At 41.9% G+C, this 14,383-nt stretch overlaps 1 protein-coding gene across 1 annotated transcript in view; it reads right to left on the bottom strand.

Moving 5' to 3' along the window:
* The window catches only part of ntrk1 (neurotrophic tyrosine kinase, receptor, type 1), a gene marked incomplete at both ends in the record, with an annotated part of 46,233 nt that extends 42,446 nt beyond the window's left edge, over positions 1–3,787 (bottom strand). The window contains one exon of the mRNA XM_080741699.1: positions 3,573–3,787. Within this exon, the coding sequence (XP_080597825.1) occupies positions 3,573–3,787 (215 nt within the window). The remainder of the gene's footprint in view (positions 1–3,572) is intronic.
* Positions 3,788–14,383: the final 10,596 nt, after the last annotated feature.

Below are 14,383 nucleotides of genomic sequence, written 5' to 3'. Positions count from 1 at the left end.
TATTTTTGAAAAGTCGTGAAAATGTGTGTAAATCTTTGAATAATTTTTTTAAGCGAACATTTGTAACTCAAATTTTGCTTCTGGGGGGTCCCTGGAACTAAATATTTTGAGATGGGGGTCCGTGGCCAAATACATATCATTTTGGGGGTCCTTCACATGTAAAGGTTTGAGCACCACTGACATAGAAACATAGGTTTTTCAAAAAAAAAAAGAAATATTCAAAGACTTGCACAAATTTTCACGATTTTTCCAAAATAGCAGATCTACAAGCTCGCTGTGAGCTTGTAGATCTGCTATTTTTCAATAGTTAAAGCACAAAATGTGAGTGAATCCTTGTACCCAGGGCCCAGAATTTGGTGCGACACCCCTGAGCACCGCGGTAAACGAATGCCAAGAGAGGCCCTGCTCACTTATTGATTGACTGGTTCAGAGAATGTCGAGCCTCTCCCAGAGGTCAGCCGAACACGTTTAGCCACAGGTAACTTTTCGCAGATGGTTCTTTCTCTAACAAGTGCTAATTGATCTGGAGACAAGAACAGTAAGAGAATAGACACTGACATTTTGTTTCCTACATTTAAGTCTGCTATAGTTAGTTGCAAGAGAGCAGAGTAGCCCTCTAAGAATAACAAGTAGCCATTTGCGTTGTCTTTGGAAACGAATGGATCATTTTTGTTAAATATCAGCCATGTTCAGCATAGGCTAGATACAAAACGATTAGGTTGGATGGAAGTGCCACTTCATTTACAAAGAAAAAAGAAGCTTGGAATGTTCCTCCTAGAGTCACATTTTTTATTCTTTAATCGTCTGTCGACTATATAATAATGTCCGACTCCTAAGTGCTTAAAATGTATTTTCAAATTCCTCCTTTGACATTTCAAACAGTGCATTTCTCTGGCAAATGGGTCAACCACATACCTCACTCCTGCACATTAGACAGGCCTTTTTGTCTGAGCCAGCTGATGAAAACGAAGAAGCTACTTTGTTTTCATGGAATGTCATCGTTTGCTGTGGGACAAAATCTGGTGGATAAAATTGGTCCACTCAAAAAGTGCTATTTGGCATATGCATAAGCATTTCTGTTAATCAATCAATCAATCAATCAATCAATCAACCAATCAAATCAAAATAGAGAAGCCAGGAAGCTCTGATGATGTGGCATCTGTGACCATAGAGATCCTTTGCTGGGTCTGGATCTTGACTTCTGTCCATTACAGTGACAGGATTCTACAGTAAAGCTATGTTGTTGTTGTTGTTGTTTTTTTTATGTAAACTTGGTAGTTCACTTAGCACAAACATATTTGTATATACTGTATCATATCTGTCTGCATCTTATGCAATCATGTGCAGTCAGGATTAGACAACCTGTATGCATGTGGTGGGATTTTGGGTTGGTGACGAAACCAGTCGAAATCAGTAATTCTTAATGAGCTCATGGATTTGCTCACAGAATTACCATTATTAATAACATTTATATCCATAGAGTACTTTTATGTTATGTTTAAATTGAAACATGTTAAATGAATAATAATCAATCAATCTTTAAAAACAATGGTAATAACCAGTGATTATTATCAAGGAGGAAGTAGGCCTAAGGCAGTGGTTCTCAACCTGTGGGTCGGGACCCCCAGGGGGGTCCCCAAACAAAAACAACATTAAAACGAACAACGCTGTACTCCCCTGCCCGGGTCGCAGCCGTGCCGAGCCACATTTCTAAAGTGACAATTTGAACTGACACATTTTAGAGGCAGAAATTGTGAAAATAGGCAATCTACATGCTCACAACGCCTCGCTACGCCTCAACTCTTAGTGCTCGTCAGGATGGGGGGGTCCCCAGTTCAAATATGATTATTTTGGGGGTCGTGGCCTGAAAAGATTGAGAACCACTGGTCTAAGGCACAGTGACTTTACGTCACATTCCCTGGCTGATTGTGTGTTCACCAGCTAGGTGGGGCTTTGAATGAAGGTGACAAAACGCTATGTCCCATGTAGTATGACCTGCATTACTGTAAAGCAGTGATTATACCAGGCTCCATCAACACAATGACAGCATTCCCATAATGTCAGCGTTTCAAAGTGTGTTCTCAGTGACACCATACTGTAGATCACACCATAGATCCCATATCAAATTAAACAGAAGAAATATTAAAGCACACAACCTTGATGAGCTAGTGAATACACGTTTTGTCCACCTACGTATATATGCACATTAATGTTTTTCTGAGTCTACACCATGAAACTACTGGAGTTGTTAATGATATATGTTGTACAGTATTTTCTGGACTATAAGGCGCACCTGACTATAAGGCGCACTGTCAATGAATGGTCTATTTTCAAACTGTTTTCATATATAAGGCGCACCTGACTATAAGGCGCACATAATAGACGCTACCATTGTGTTATGCATCCAACAGATGGAGCTGTGCTAAAGGGAATGTCAATGTCAATGAATGATCCATATATAAGGCGCACTGGACTATAAGGCGCACTGTAGTTTTTTGAGAAAATGAAAGGCTTTTAAGTGCGCCTTATAGTCCGGAAAATACGGTACATAGGTTCACTGTTTATGTTTATGTTCTTTATAAAGCTGCCTGCAGTTGAAAACTCAGTTCCTCAGGAACTTAAGGAACAAAGTAGAACAATAATTCCTATATACTGTATTTTGAATGAGATTCAAGAACATTAAGCATTAAATTGCACTTGCTGTCTTAGATACTATAAAGACAATTAAGAAAAATACAGAAATGGTGCCGTTAGGTTTTCTCACAACAGAGAAGTTCGCCATAATTACAGATTTAATTATCTGAGAGAGAGCCTTTGTCCCAGAAGCACCCACATCATGTTACATTAACATACTGTACATGCATAGTACTACATAGTCATGCTCTTACAGTTATCGTCAGAATCATTTGATACATTTTTTTCAATAACAGAAAGAATTGCCTTCACTGCTTGCCAGTGAACAACTCAACAACTATGCATACTTTTAAATAATGTAGCAAATATCATAACTGGGGATCTTATCTATGACTATAGGAATAAATACTGCTGCACATACATTGAACGAAAATGCAGAATTAATTTTAAAATGTATTTGATAGTATAAAAGTTCAAACCACAATCACAACATCACTTGGATTGAGAAAAGAAAATATTCAACGTATCACCTCGACTGAACTTTAGCACGTCATGTGTTAGTATGCCAAACTTTGTAAAGAGCTCGAAGCAACTTCGGATGGCTCTGTCTCCCTTATGTTTTCTTAATGTTAGATGCAACTAAATATATCTAACAACTATAGATGCAACTAAATATATCTAACAATCAACTAACAACAGTATATGATCCGTTTTTTCCTATTCTAAACCATAAACATACATATTTCCCATTCAAAATGCAACTTATTGTACGACTTGAGTGAAATGAACCAATTGATCAGCTCAACGTGAGAAAGTCATGCACACACCAACACCCATGGCACGTGAATGAATCCAATGCACTCACACTCACTCAGAGGCACACACACACACAAGTACCGAATCCAATCAAGCCTGCCGCCCAACCCCAGTGCACTCACATCTCTGTCACGTTCTCACTCTCTTGTGGTGCCAACGCCGGGATGCTAGTGATGCCATCAGTCTCCAAGCATTGCAGCATGGCAAAAGAACAGCGGCACGCGGACGGGCATCCTCCCAAAGTAGGCACCGGTGCCAGGCAGAGCAAGGTGAGCGCCAGGGGTAGTGCCAGGGCCAGGGCCGATGCCAGGGAATAAGTGCCCGCTGCCACAGCCATCGTGGGTTGAGTGATGAAAAGTTCTCCTTATTGCCAGCAGGACGTCGTAGATGCACTTGATGGCAGCAGCTGTATAGTTCACCTAATAGGGCATACACATTGAGAGTGAGGAAGCTTCTCCCCTCACACACACAAACACACAGTAGCTGTTCCACTTGCTGCTGTCTGGCAGGGCTGCGATCCCAGCTGGTCAGGGTCCTGGTGCTGAACCACAGCTGCACTGAGCAGCAGGAAGGCAGGCAGGCAGGCAGGCAAGCAAGGGGCCTCTGGGGACACTGGTGGTGGGCTGCAGCCTCACTCTCTCACTTTCTCTCAGCCTCCCTCTCTCTCCTCCTCTCTTCTCCTCCACGATGCAGGGAGGGGCAGGACAACAGAAGCCATTAGTTGACTCTGTGTTGGAGAGCCAAGAGTCACCAGACACCTCGGAAACCGAAGGGGGGAGGGAGATGTAGGGGCGCAGGGGTGTCAGCGATGATGTTGGGAGCATGGGGGAAGATTTGAGGAGAAGGAAGAGATGGGGTGAGGGTGATGGAGATATCATCTGCCCCTGGGTGAGAAGACCGCAGTCCCAGCAGTGGCTAGAGTCGCAAGCAGAGCCAAGCACTAGGGTGGCGTCACAAGGAGGGGCAACGTGGGACTGAGTTACTAGGGCCCAAGGTGGAGGGGCCTTAATTATTTAGCTATCGGTGCCACGCTGTGAGCTTGTAGATCTGCTATTTTTGAAAAGTCGTTAAAATGGGTGCAAAGCGTATGGAACAAAATATTTTGAGATGGGAAACATAGGTTTTTCAAAAAACCTTAGAAGGATTTGAAATATTCAAAGACTTGCAAAAATTTTCACTATTTTTCAAAAATAGCAGCGTGGCACTCAGTGCCACACTGTGAGCTTGTAGATCTGCTATTTTTCAATAGTTAAAGCACCCAGGGCCCAGAATTTGCTGCCTGTGCACAGTGTGTGTTTCATGTTAGCTATGATGTCAGCTATCAGGATAGATGGATCCTGGAATGACCACGCTTGTTGAGACTTGAGGTCAGAGCATTGGCTGGGTTTAATGGTTGTGAAAGTGCAAGAAACATGCAGTATTGGTAAAGAGACCTCACTTACTAATACAGACTTCTCAGGATTTAACAATGGGAACTGCAAAAACTCATTCACAGTATGCCTGATGCACAGGATGGAGTTGGAGGCGGGGTTAAAAACATCTTTTTCAGGTTCAGACCAAAATGTATATGAAACTGTCCACTGAAAACAGACAGTGATAAACTAAATGGCCAGACAATGAAAGGATTTTTTCTTCTTTTTTTCCCAACACCCCAACTTTAAGTTACAGGCAGCCAACGTCAAGACAAACTGTTGAGCATATAATCCCATAAACTGAAATGACTGAGAAATCTATATCTTTATAAAATCCTTTTCTATAACTGAATAACTTAGCCGAAATCTGCTTAACAAAACTAGAATCACGAGTTTGATTCCTAGTGTCTGTGACAGTGCCTTTCCCACTGTGCTAATTATGCTATAACCACTACCATTAGCCTGCTGATGAGCCCATGGGCCATCCATCATAGGGGTCCATATGAGTGGAGCCAATTTTTACCCAGGGGACAAATATTGTGCCCCACCCCCATCCCTTTCAATCACTCCACACATGAGTAAGGTCATAGTGCACTGACCACTATTACTGGTCATAAGCTGAATAGCCATTTTTGCTGCTGTCGTCAGGGCTATGTGGTGGCTTAATTACTCTTTCCACTATCCTCTTCTTGGTCTTAGCTCAGCAGCTAGGGTGGTCGAGAGACAAGGAGCTTTTTCACAACAACTTAAGTGTATAACATGCATGTATGGATCTACATGTGTGGGAGCTGTATGGAATTACGAAAAGAATAGTGGCAAAAGTAAGCACAGACAAAATTCAGAAGTGTTAATCGAGAGTTAAATAATAAACGAGAGAGGGATTTTATATGAACTTGGAATAAAACCACAACTGGTGAACAAGGATTTGAGGGAAGCCTTAAAAGGTCAGCAGATTCTACTGATCAAGTAGGCCATTATCCCCCCCCCCCCCCCCCCCCCCCCACACACACACACACACACACACTGTAGGCCACCATTACAAAGTATTAAGTTACAGCATCACATATTTACATACTAGTGTGTAGTGTATCTATGGTAGACTATATCACGTTACATGGCAATAACTTTACATGAGAAGTTCAGAAAACATATCTGTACAGTATCAGAATGGAATGGCATAGTAATGTCATCAGGAGTGGAGGAAGCAATTGTATATTCATTGACAGTAGACCTACTTGAATTGATTGATTGATTGAATACTATATTAGTCAAAAAAGGTAGACAGCATGTGGTACAATCAGACATTAGGGCTAAACGGATAACAAAAGATATTGTAAAAATATTTAAGATCTAGCGTTCAATTATATTTGCAATGCTCTGGAAACCTTTCTACAGTTAAATGTGAAATTAAGGTGAATGACTGGATTGGGTGATACATGACATATATAAAATGGAAACATTGACTTAATAAGAGACCAAAGAAGAAGAATTCTTGTGGATTTGGAACAAGTGGACTGAATACGTGAGACCGATTCGATCTGACTTTGGCTGACTGGTCTGATAATGTGGATGATGATGCTATAAATGCAATGTTTGTCCTCTTGTAAATTTGCTTAGACCTTGTACCTTTTACACATGTATTTGTTCTAGTAAATAAGTGATCAAGTGTGAAAGCTCTCCCCGCCTTAATGTAACTGCCCTGCTGCTGCCTTTTTTCTTTTGTTCATTGATTATTGTTATTGTTAAAATATTGGTCATCAAAGAGTTTGTTTTGTATTTGTGAAATATTTAAGTTGTGAAGGAATACCAATGATGATCCAAATAAAAACAGAATTAAAAAAAAAAAAAAAGTGAAATTAAGTGTAGAACTATGTTGATTATATAATTGTCCCTGTATTTGTTTATACAGAGCTTGGCTAAGTTTACTTGGCTGGAACTTCTTCCACTCCTGAAATCACAGCCTTGAGCTTTGGAAATGTATAGGTGTGGTGAATTTAGCTCTTCAAACACTGATTAACAACATTTATATAACAAATGTATTGTTAATCAAATGCCAAATGATAGGTATTGTATTTAGTGGTGTAAAGTAACTAAGTACATTTATTTAATTAGTAATTACTGTAATTTTGAGGAATTTGTACCTTACTACTTTTCCAGTTTTCAGTACTTTTACTTCACTACATCTCAGAGGCAAATATTGTACTTTTACTCCACTACAATTATTTGAAAATTTTAGGTACTAGCTACTTTGTAGGTTTGGATTATTATTACAAAATATACATTAACCACTTCAGATTATCCTTAGAAAATTTACATTAACTACTTCAGCCCTACAGTATATACTCTCAAGCTCACAATGCGTCGCATCGCGACGCATACATGAGCTTGTAGATCAGCTATTTTGTACTTTAAGTACATTTTGATGCCAATACTTTTGTACTTTTACTCAATTACATTTTGAATTCCGGACTTTTACTTAGGCTGCCCTCAGACCAAAATATGGTCGGCAGTGGATAAACTCTTCTGGTGCGCGGCTGGCAAAAAACGCAGAGCATATTCCGTCCCAAAGCCAGTGACGCCCCTGTCACTCACTTCCCGCACCGCCCTCCCTCCCTGTAGCCTGTTACACTAGCGTAGCGATCCTCATTGATCTCATTGAAATGCATTGGCGGAACGCGGATTCCACTCTCGTAGGTATTTTGGTCTGAGGGCAGCCTTAGGCATTTCAATGAGAAGGCGGCGGTTTCATGTCAGTGGAGGATATCTGCGCTCTGCGCAGACCTTGCGTTTATGCTGGAGCAAAGAAATTCTCCACGCAGATTCTGGTTTCCCCCCTCTGTCCAATCGGGTGAGTCGAAGGCGTAACATTCTGAGAATCAGGAAGGGACTGGGAGATGTTTTGTTTTGATCAAGAGTCTCATGCACCCAAACTCTTCTCTTTTTAGCTTGTTGCATCTCCCCTTCCAATAAAGCAAGGGCGAGTACCCTTCGCCTGTCCATTATAGAGTTGACACGTAAAATATGATGAGGATCGCTACGCTAGTGTAACAGGCTACAGGGAGGGAGGGCGGTGCGGGAAGTGAGTGACAGGGGCGTCACTGGCTTTGGGACGGAATATGCTCTGCGTTTTTTGCCAGCCGCGCACCAGAAGAGTTTATCCACTGCCGACCATATTTTGGTCTGAGGGCAGCCTAACAGAGTATTTCTATATTGCAGTATTACTATTACTCAAGTAAAATATTTGAGTACTTTTTCCACCACTGCCTATAATTAGTATATCAAATAGGGAAAAAAAATGCTCCATAGATAAAATATGGATGAAGCGACACAATGATCGTGTGATATATGGAGCAAAAAATGATTGTCTCATTAAATTACAATCTCAAAAATATTGCTCAAAAACCTGCCATAGAGAACGATACGATTTTTATTGACTTTTTTGTCTTTCCCTGACTTGAGAGTCAATCAACTATTCAGTAAGTCATGTTGATAATTCATTTTCAACATCTCCTCAGTTGGGAAACAGGGGTCATTTGGAAGTTAATAATGAGATAATCTTTCTGTGGGCATTCTATGCTATTAGATTACTATATTCATAAATGATGATTGATGATCCACCCAAAGGGTTAATTGTGAGTCTTGGTCTCCCCGCCCTCCTGTCATGGCCCGGGCATCACAGAGGCCTGGGGTGGTCTCTGTGGCCTGTTACAGCCTGAGCCACAAAAACCATCACCGTGACTCCCAAACCATATCTTGACCGTAGGGATGGGACGATATGAAAATTTCATATCACAATTATTGTGAGAAAAGAAATCGCGATTTACGATATTATCACAATAATCAAAATCCATTATCCTGGGGGCGAACATTTGCCAAAAAAATAGCAGATCTACAAGCTCACAACGTTTAGACGCGTTGTGAGCTTGCAGATCGGTTATTTTTTGGCAAAGACATTTGATAGAGAGTGAAACAAAGACTATATCAAGTACGTACAGTATATTATAAGTACCTTTTACCAATTATAGAGGGTTTAAGTGGTACCTGATATGCAGTTTGGCAAATAAAAGGTGAATTGATCCCAGTGCATGACGGAGGACGATACCACGATAAATTAAATGTCCACGTTACGATTATCGTGAGTGTTTTTTATCACGATAAACGATAATATCGCTTATCATCCCTCCCTACTTGACAGCTGTTCGTCCCTCACACTCTCAATTCCTCTGGCACGCGCTAGTGTTGATTTTGACGATTAAAACTACGAAAGATATTCGTCAACTACCTTTTTTCACTAACGAAAACGAAATAAAAACTAAGCTGTGATGACTAAAACTAAGACTAAATATAATTGACAATTTTCTCAACAAATAAAGACTAGTGGAAATGAGATGCAGCTCACAACACGTTGCAGCGCAACGCATTGTGGTTTACCCTCGTTTGCAATGCTTGAGATTACTTTTGAGATTACACACACGAAAATACAACAATTAAGACATACAACATACAACAGAATACAGATATAAAACACAGAAAACTACAAAATAAAACCATAACAGAAAACTAGTAAGTTAAAACAATTACTGTACATGAGGTTTGAAATGGAATTTCTGTACATTCAATGATAATTATTAGAAGATTCAAACAAGGGTTACATCATCCTCAGCCAAGTAAATCAGCTTCTATACAGTACACGCACGCACACACGCAAATATACAGTACACACACGCACACACGCCAAGAACACACAGACACACACTACACACACAGACACTCACTCACTCACTCACTCACTCACTCACTGTATATTCTGAATTAGTCATGGTTGTGTTTTTCCGGGCATTACATTAATTAAACCACAAACCAGTGTCAGCTCCCATTAGGTTTAAATTGCAGGTGTGCCCACCGTTGTAAATGACAGATCCAGCGAGGGGCAAACAATTTCTGAGGAAAATTGCGTTTGAGCATTTCCAGGAGGAGCACTAAATGTGATAATAATGAATGTCTGAATGTCTCTGCTCACCAAAACATCACATGATGGATGGGAAGGAGGGTGGACCACCCGCTGTGCTCCAGGGGCGTCAATTGGGTATGGCAGGGGTATGCAGCTGCCATACCCTGGGTCCAGGGGGGTAAATAAGTTACTTTTAAATAAAACTCCACGAATGTCTCTTTGTCTATCTGTTATCTGTTATTATGTTGTAAAATTACAGGTACTACAAATGCAAAATCTTACAAAATGGTCAATTTAACAAGGTATTATAATTACATTCTCCCCATCTTGACAAAATGGTATATTCCCAGGTTCCACAGGTCAGCTGCACAGGTGCAAGCATTATTGTTAATTGTGGCACGTTTACTAACATGCCAAGTTTAGCTGCACTCCAGCCCAAGAAACCGTAGAAACCTGTGTAAAAAAAATGCGCTGCGAGGCGTTGTGAGCATGTAGATCTGCTATTTTCACAATAGAACCGTGTTATGCAAAATGTAATGCCTCTTTTCCATGAGGACTCCCGTCTTTGCCATACCCTAGCTTTTGCTGAACTGACGCCACTGCTGTGCTCACAATCACCCCTTCCTCCTATATCTGCAGTGGTTCTCAACCAGTGGTCCGGGGACCACCAGACCAGTGGTCCTTGAGGGGGTTGCAGGTGGCCCCCAGCTAAATGATGGAAGAGTTAGTGGAAGAGCTGGTGGAATAGTTGGTAAGCAAAATGGACCCTTATAGATCTTTAGTCTAATGTGAAACCAAATGGTTTCATTTTACATTCTGAAGAGTTAAATGATTGTTTGAGAATGTAGAATAATTCTTATTTTGATCAACGTTGTTTACCTGTTATCTCTCCTATTGGTACCAACATCAATACAGCATGGAATTGTGGACAAAATCTTATCCAACGATAACAATATTGGGTCAAAGTGTGACCCAATATTGGGTCTGAGAGGCTACATGAAATGGTGGTCCACGGCTCAAATGCCAAATAAATAATGGACCTTTCTATGAAAAAGGTTGAACACCATTGTCCTATATCATGTCTCCCCGTGCCCAAGAGACATAGTGACATTGACATTTTGACATGGTGACTTAATCACATCCTCAGTTATTTTTTAAAACTGCATATTACATGATGAGACTATAGTGCGTTCCATGCCCCGTCGCCATTCACAGACCCAACTGGATATTGATGATTGTGGAAAATAACTAAGTACATGTACAAGCTCATAGCTTGATCTGCTATTTTTGAAAAATCATGAAAATGTGTGCTAATCCTCAAATATATAATATGTGTGGCGGAGAGAGTCGCAGCCCTAGCCTTGAAGCCTCAAAAGTCTAGTATCCCTTTGGAGCGATGTTTAAGATATTGGACTTTCACGTGGGCCTGGGTGGGGAGGTCCAATTCACCTCTGTTACATATGTATATATATATATACTTTTTTAAGCATTCATTTTTAACTCAAATCTTTGCTTCTGGGGGATCCCTGGAACAAAATATTTTGAGATGGGGGTCCGCGGTAAATACATAATTTTGGGGGTCCTTGACATGACGAAGTTTGAGCACCACTGATAATAGCATCATATGTTTTTTTTAAAAAGCTGTTAGGATATAGAAGACTCGATTTGTAGAATCGGGTCCTTAGGTCTTAATTGGTTTTAAACAACTATGTGTCCACTTCATATACATTTTCTGTATGAGGCAGCGTAGAGGGGAAGGGGCAGAAATGCAGACGGTAGGGAGAGAGAGAGAGAGAGAGAGAGAGAGAGAGAGAGAGAGAGAGAGAGAGAGAGAGAGAGAGAGAGAGAAGCAAATAATATGTGAGTGAGAGAGTGAGTAAAAGCTCTCTTGGACCAGGTACAAGGAAAAGCTTTTACAGTTTGAGTGGTAAAAGCGCACAGTTTCCATGTCTGCATGTAGGATGTGTTGTTGTTCTCTGGCATTCCCATGCTTTACACTGGACCACTCGTGTACAATGGCTTGATATGATGGATTACCTCACCTCATGCTGTTCATCTGATCTTATTCATTGTTATTTTCAGTGTGGAATATTATTCAAAATGGGTAATTAAATTGGATTAAAGCTGTTTTGTAACCCAAACATCATCCATGTCCAAAAGCACTTCCTGGAGAAAGTGTGTGTAGGCTAGCTGAATGCAACTGTGAGAGAACGTAGAAGTTATTAGTGGTAGAACTGGAAAAGGGCGCTCTGTGTAGCACATGATAGGGACTTTAAGCAATGGCGGCTACGGCAGTCCGCTACGGTAACCGGAAATGGATCAGTGCTCGATAGATAAACCATGCTTGCCGTTGCAGCCCTTCCTACTACGGCAGAAGCTACCTTTCCACGTATTGTCTACAACGTCTGCAAAATGGGAACCAAAGAGTTCAGTAAAAGGGGTGGGAACCCGTCGCCTGACGGCTGTTTGCTTAACAATTTTGACTGCTACGGTGGTCGCGTCATAGCAGCTGTACTTCCGCCTAGAGAGGAACCGTCCTGAAAACCATTCAAGCTTAAAGTCCCGATGGTCCTACAGGGTGGGTGCATGGGTTGCATGCAGCCATGCAGGACCCAAGGAAGCAGTGTGGGGGGGGGGGGGGGGGGGGGGGGGGGGGGATAGCTTTTCAATTACCTTTATGGTTAAACTTTTGGATTTGTGTTATTATGGTCAGAAGTAAAAGTGCCTTTATAGGTGCGCTTTATAGAAGCCTCTCAACGCAATGGTTCTGAATTGTGTAGACTGTGTAGACGCTCCTCAATATGTTATTCAAATTTGGATTCAATCTGTAGGAGTAATTGCACAAAGTGTATTTTGAAGAAAATTCGTGATTTACGTGACATACAGAGTCATAAGACCCGTGGGTTGAAACGGAAAGCGGAGGGGGAGAGAGATCTCTTGCGCCTTGTCCGTTGGTTTCACATCCTCCGCCTGTCCATCAGCCTGCGCCCTGCGGACAGCACTCGACGTGCATTCAGCTTACACTCTTAAAAAGTACCTGTGGCAACCTCAACGGTAGGGGCAGAAGTGGGCTGTTGTAGTGCCACCATGAGGATGTAGATGGAGGTTCACCCCCACAAACTTTGGAAGCCAATCATAGCCAATTGGAATGGAATGTGAGAAATGTGACAGATACGACTTGATCATATGAGTACAGAGATAATGAATACTGGTTTGCATGAGGTGTGGACAAAATCTGTAGGAGTAGTAACCAAAAATGTGTTTTGCAAAAGGGTCATGGTGACGCCATAACAGGCTGATGTGAAAAGTTTGAGGCAGACGTTCTACTCTGGCCTCCAGGGAGTGTGTGTGCACTGGTCCCTGAGAATAGCTGTACAGTGTACACGGACGCACGGATGGACGGAGAAACACACCCCCATGGATGGACAGACAGGGGATCTGGCATCCCAAAAAAAGATGGAATAATTGCGACCGTCAGGTCGCATTTACTATCAAAACCTCCACCGGCTGTCCGTCCATCCGTCTGTCACGTCACGTCACGTCACGTCACGTCACGTCACGTCACACTTTTACCCTACTCATATCTCCGCCATTGTTGCCCCTATCCATGTGAAACACACATTCCTTACCTGCCAAACCACAACCTTCAGGACCCCCAGACCTCCACGGACCCCCAGGGACCCCCTGCCACCGCCGCCAAATAGTGCAAAAATTGCCAAATCAACACCCCAACTGGGCTGCTCACGGGGAATTCCAGGGGACCACCGACTCCTGCTGCTCCAAAGGTCCTTCACCTTCATTGGTTTAACTTTGCCCCACCCCCTCCTCTCATTGGCCAAAACTTTATTTGGCTTTACTCATCAACCGTTTGTCGTACAAACTTGTGGGTGGTGACAATTGACTTGATTAAGAGTCCTTCACCTTAATTGGTTTAACTTTGCCCCGCCCCCTCCTTTGATTGGTCCAAACTTTATTTGGCTTTACTCATTAACTGTTTGTCGTACACACTTGTGGGTGCTGTCAATTAACTTCATTAACAGTCCTTCACCTTAATTGGTTTAACTTTGCCCCGCCCCCTCCTCTCATTGGCCAAAACTTTATTTGGCTTTACTCATCAACCGTTTGTCGTACACACTTGTGGGTGGTGTCAATTGACTTGATTAACAGCCCTTCACCTTCATTGGTTTAACTTTGTCCCGCACCCTCCTCTGATTGGCCCAAACTTTATTTGGCTTTACTCATTAACTGTTTCTCGTACACACTTGTGGGTGGTGTCAATTAACTTCATTAACAGTCCTTCACCTTAATTGGTTTAACTTTGCCCCGCCCCCTCCCCTGATTGGCCGAAACTTTATTTGGCTTTACTCATCAACCGTTTGTCGTACAAACTTGTGGCTGGAACCAATGCCACTCACAGGCCTCTTTGTGTATACTGTGACCTGACGGTCGCTTATCTCCCGATTAGGGAGTCTTACTGGTGTGCAACATTGTTTTCTCACTCAACAGTAAACAAACCAACATAAAGTTTAAGTGCATCCTAAAATGACAATTTGAGGACTTTTTTATACCT

The sequence above is a fragment of the Nannobrachium achirus genome (genome assembly GCF_963921795.1).
Source record: "Nannobrachium achirus genome assembly, chromosome: 2".
NCBI lineage: Eukaryota > Metazoa > Chordata > Actinopteri > Myctophiformes > Myctophidae > Nannobrachium > Nannobrachium achirus.
This window is presented reverse-complemented; position numbering and strand designations above follow the sequence as displayed.